Source organism: Coffea arabica, chromosome 4e, assembly GCF_036785885.1.
Source record: "Coffea arabica cultivar ET-39 chromosome 4e, Coffea Arabica ET-39 HiFi, whole genome shotgun sequence".
NCBI classification, from domain to species: domain Eukaryota; kingdom Viridiplantae; phylum Streptophyta; class Magnoliopsida; order Gentianales; family Rubiaceae; genus Coffea; species Coffea arabica.
The window spans coordinates 14947725-14952597 of record NC_092317.1 but is presented as its reverse complement, the minus strand read 5'-3'; the positions used below and the strand labels follow the sequence as shown (position 1 = coordinate 14952597).

General features: G+C 43.1%; 1 protein-coding gene across 1 annotated transcript; it reads right to left on the bottom strand.

Annotated features, from left to right (window-relative positions):
- Positions 1 to 1515: 1515 nt before the first annotated feature.
- LOC140005494 (uncharacterized) lies at positions 1516 to 3738 on the bottom strand. The gene is made up of 3 exons (XM_072046494.1): positions 2359 to 3738; positions 2204 to 2274; positions 1516 to 1930 (listed from the first exon to the last, which is right to left on the bottom strand). The coding sequence occupies exons 1-3, from the start codon at positions 3736 to 3738 to the stop codon at positions 1516 to 1518; spliced, it is 1866 nt and encodes a 621-aa protein (XP_071902595.1).
- Between the last annotated feature and the right edge of the window lie 1135 nt (positions 3739 to 4873).

The following is a 4873-nucleotide window of genomic DNA, read 5'->3' as shown; positions in this document are numbered from 1 at the left end:
TCAATTTTGGATCTAGGGTTTGAAACTTGTGACTACCAAGCTCAATACCAGGGTCTAATAGGCCATTTTCGAACAAGATAACCCATCGTTCCTGCTTGATAAAGAGCAAATTCAATGCATATCCGAAACAATTGGTTGCCCAATTGAGAACAAGGTTAGTTGTCGCTCTTTGTTAAATGTCGCTTCACGCACGTCCCTTACGGGATATGGGTCAGCCCTAATTCATCTGGTTGGTTTAGTTGCTAGATTGCTTTTCTTGCTGTCCGCGTATTTTGTCCAGAGTTGGGTTGTATAGGCACGTATGCGAAGGAATTTCTAATTTAGGATGAAATTTTTGTTTATTTGGAGAAAACAAAAGCCAGCATTAGCATTGTGATAGCATCATAGTACGTGATCACGTCTACAATGGCTCGAGTGATCAAGGGGGTGAGGATCGCGTGCAAGCCCCAAGTGGATCCATTACTAGAGCTCGAGCAAAGAGACTTCGTGAGCAACTCAGTGTACTTATTCAGGCCATACACAAGTCCTTTGAAGGATTCATATACTCAAGTGAAGGTGATCGCAGTCCGGTATTGAGCATTGAAACTACACCTGAGTATTAGTCATTTAATTCCACATTAGTTGATTAGATTGAATAATTGGCTAAGTGCATGTTGCACATAGAAATGCCAAGGGTAAGATTGCCTTTTAGTCATCATTATTTGCTAAGGTGAGCTACCTTGGAGGGAAAGCCCACATGAGGCCTGACTCATCGAGGGCCCATATTAGCACACCTTTAGTTCCTTTTTTTCTTCCCAATTTAGGGTTTACTTGTAGCCTATATAAGGCACCCCATTACTTCCACAAAGGATACACTTGGATGAAAAAAATATTGAGAGAGTTTTCTCCATAGCTTTCGAGCAAACCTTGAACAACTTAGAGTTATACTCTAGTGTTCTTGTTCGGCTTATCAATTCAAGAATCGCACTTGAATTGTGGCGCCTTCTACTCTTGCCTGAGATTCACTAATTCGTTTGATTACGGGTTGAGATAGTATCAACAAGTTCGTAGTCACGGGGATTAGAGGGGTCGTAGGGTTTCCGCTGCCACCGTTTCTTGCATCCGACATCAAATCCAACAAGCGATCTTGGGTCGCGTATCTCCTCACCAACGAGATTCGTATCAGCTGGTATCATGCAAAAATTACACTTCTTGAGATTGGCACAGAGCTGCTCTCATCGAAGTACATCCATAACAGCCCTAATATGCTCGAGGTGTTCATCATAAGATTTACTATAAATTAGGATATCGTCAAAATAAACTACCACAAATTTTCCTAAGAATGAACGTAGAACATGATTCATTAACCGCATGAAGGTACTAGGTGCATTAGTTAACCCAAAAGGCATCACTAACCACTCATACAATCCATACTTAGTCTTGAAGGCAGTTTTCCATTCATCCCCCTCCTTAATCCTAATTTGATGGTACCCGCTTTTGAGATCAATCTTGGTAAAGAACACAGCCCCATGCAACTCATCCATGTAACTCATCAAGCATATCATCTAAGCGAGGTATAGGGTAGCGATACTTTACCGTAATGGCATTGACGGCTCTACAGTCGGTGCACATCCTCCACGTACCATCTTTCTTGGGCACCAGAATGACTGGAACAACACACGGGCTTAAACTCTCACGTGCCCATCCTTTGCCAAGCAACTCGTCCACTTGCCTTTGCAACTCCTTAGTCTCCTCCGGGTTGCTCTTGTAAGCTGGTCGATTTGGCAATGAAGCCCCAGAGATGAAATCAATTTGATGCTCAATGCCTCTAAGTGGCGGCAATCCACTTGGCACATCCTCGGGGAAGACATCAGCATATTTCTGTAAAAGAGACTTAACCTCGAGAGGTATGTCAATATCAAGTTCATGCACATTCAGAGCTACTTCTTTGCTAACAAGCATAAGAAGTGGTTGCTCATCTCTCATTAACTTCCTCACTTTCTTGGCTTTTATCAGGAGCATTTGTTTTCCCTCAGATTTTATCTCACTTGCCGAGCTATCTATAGCCTTTTTCCTCTCTTTTTTTGCCTCGGCTCTCTCATTTTCTTTTCTTTTTGCACTATACTTCTCAAACTCTTGTTGCAATTTCAATTGGTCCTCATGCACTTGTTTGGGGGAAAGGGGAGCTAGTGTGACTTTCTTACTATTGTACAAGAAGCTATACTTATTAGTCACACCATCAAAAGTTACCTGCCTGTCAAACTGCCACGGCCTACCTAGTATAATGTGACTAGCCTGCATAGGTACAACATCACATAATACTTCATCAGAGTATTTATGAATTTGGAAGGATATAAGAACCTGTTTGGTTACTCGAACCTCCCCAGAATTGTTGAGCCATTGGAGTTTGTAAGGTCGCAGGTGATCCCTTGTAGGCAGTTTCAAGTTGTCCACCATGAGTGAACTAGCTACATTTGTGCAGCTCCCACTATCAATAATCACACTACAAAGTGCTTGATTGACGAAGCACCTAGTGTAGAAGATGTTCTCCCGTTGAAGCTCGTCCTCCTTAACACGTGCAGTTAAAGCTCTCCTTGCAACCAAGGCGGTCCCAAAGTGACCCTCGGGTGCACTAAATTCTTCTTCATTCGGTGGCTCCCCATCACTACCTCCTTCAAGGGGTGGCATGCCTTCGTACTCGGCTTCGTCCTCACTCACGATCTCACCATTTTGCATCATAATCATAGTCCTTTGGTTGGGACATTGACTAGCAATATGGCCTCTACCTTGGCATTTGAAACATCGAGTATCATGATCTCTAGTTTGTGCCCTAGGCTCCTCAAATTTTGGGGCAGAAGGGGGTGGTTTACCAACATTAGAGTTGCCTACCTTACCTCCCTCGAATCTCGGCTTTGGTGTAGGAGCATTTGGCAAAGGCCGAGAATCATTCCGTGGTTGGAATGGGCGGTTGGTAGAGTAGGTGGTGTTGCCGAAATTCGATCGAGTAGTACCCCTCCTCTTGAGCCTCTGCTCGACCATAACGGCCTTGTCAACAAGCTCATGCAACTCCATATAGTGTTGAAGTTCCACTCGTTCAGCGATATCGGGTCTTAACCCGTTCAAGAATCTCACCATGGTGGCCTCGGGATCCTCTTGTACATCCGCTCTAAGCATCAGGATCTCCATCTCCTTGTGGTACTCATCCACACTCCGGTTGCCCTGGATTAGAGTTTGTAGTCGGTGGTACAAATCCCTAGTATAGTGTCCAGGTACAAAGCGGGTACGCATCATGGCTCGAAGCTCGGGCCATCGAACGAGCTCAGGGAGCCCATTTCTCCTCCTAGACTTCTTGATTTGGTCCCACCAAACCACCGCGTACTCAGTGAATTCCATGGTTGCCAATTGCACCTTTTGCACCTCGGTGTAGTTTTGACAAGAAAAGACCATTTCGATCTTGGATAACCATTCGAGAAAGGCCTCGGGATCGGACCGTCCTCTGAATTCAGGGATTTTCATTTTGATCCCCTTGAATACATCAGCGGGTCCAGTCGGGTTCCTTCGCCTTGCCCGAATGGGAGGTTCCTCGTCATCATCATCATTGTTGGAATCATCGGATTCTTCCACGTCTCTTCGCCTTCGTGTAGACTTAGAGGTTTTTGGTGTTCCAGACGCTCGGAGTTGCAGCAACTCATCTTGAATGGGTACTAGCATGCCTTGGAAACGTCTCTCCATTTGCTCCATCATTTGTTCAAAGTCCATGGGACGAGATACTCCTTCGTTGCCACTAGACATGAAGTCTCAAGTGTACCTGCAAGGGTTAGTAGCAAAGAAAGGGAAAAAGGAGAAAGAAACGTTTGTCTCCCCTTTTTTTTCTTTTTTTTTTTTTTTTTTTCCACTTCACTCCTTAAGTGTATACTCTCACACTCGTGTATGGTCACTCAATCACTCTAATGAGCTCACCAAAATTTCTCACAACCCCTTGCAAACCTTGAAGAAAGTAGAACTGCTCAAGTGCTCAAGTGTAGCCCAAAAACAAGTTCACGCTAGAATTTGAGGTTCGTAAGAGTAGAGATTTTCTTGGAACACAAAATTAGGACACTAAGAATGGAGTGGTAGAATATATTCAAAACTAAAAACTGGAAAAGGAATTGACACAAAAGCTGAAAAAAATTAAGAACGACACTAAAAACTCTAACCGACAAGGAAAGTGGTCCTTTTGCTTTGCTGGAAATTTTTTTTTTTGGGCCGTTTGCTAAAATATAGCAGGTGATATAGCTAAAAGATAGGCAGGAGTTTAGGCACTATGCAGCTATAAAATAGGGAACAAGATGCAGCTAAACGTTAGCCTATCAGTTTTGGAAGTCTTTGGCTTTTAGAAATCTTTCGGGTTTTGGAGACTAGGAAGCTGCCTTTTCCTTTTCTTGCTTGGTGTTTCCCGATTCCCCTTACTGGGTTGCGGAACAAGATGGGTAGTTTATTTTGTTCCTTTCAAGATCAAATTGGCTACTGCAACAGCTTTTTTTTTTTTTTTTTATGCAGCCAAAAGATGCACTATGGGTTCGGCTCAAACACACAAATTTCCAGGTTTGGTTGCAGCTTTGGTGCGGCCTGTTTTGGTGATTTTAATGTTTGGCAGGATGTGATTCTTGGTTCCCAACAATTAGAGCTCAAAGTTCAGGTATGTTTCAATGTCACGCCTAAGAAAATTTCAAGAATTCAAGATCAAACCACAATTTCCAACAAATAACTTCAAGAATATCAAGGCTAATTTCCAGATTTCAAGAATATCCGAATCCCTTCAAGATCTTCGTGAAACCAGCAAATTTGTCTCAAGAATTTCAAGAACAAGGTACCAATACTTTCCTAGATGATAAGCAACTGAAGAAAAAAACGA

Coding starts and splice junctions, on each gene's coding strand:
- LOC140005494 (XM_072046494.1), bottom strand. CDS start 3,738: ATGGACTTTGAACAAATGATGGAGCAAATGGAGAGACGTTTCCAAGGC. Junction 2,275..2,358: donor GGCTCAACAATTCTGGGGAG/GTTCGAGTAACC, acceptor GTACCTATGCAG/GCTAGTCACATTATACTAGG. Junction 1,931..2,203: donor TTTGATGGTGTGACTAATAA/GTATAGCTTCTT, acceptor TATGCTTGTTAG/CAAAGAAGTAGCTCTGAATG.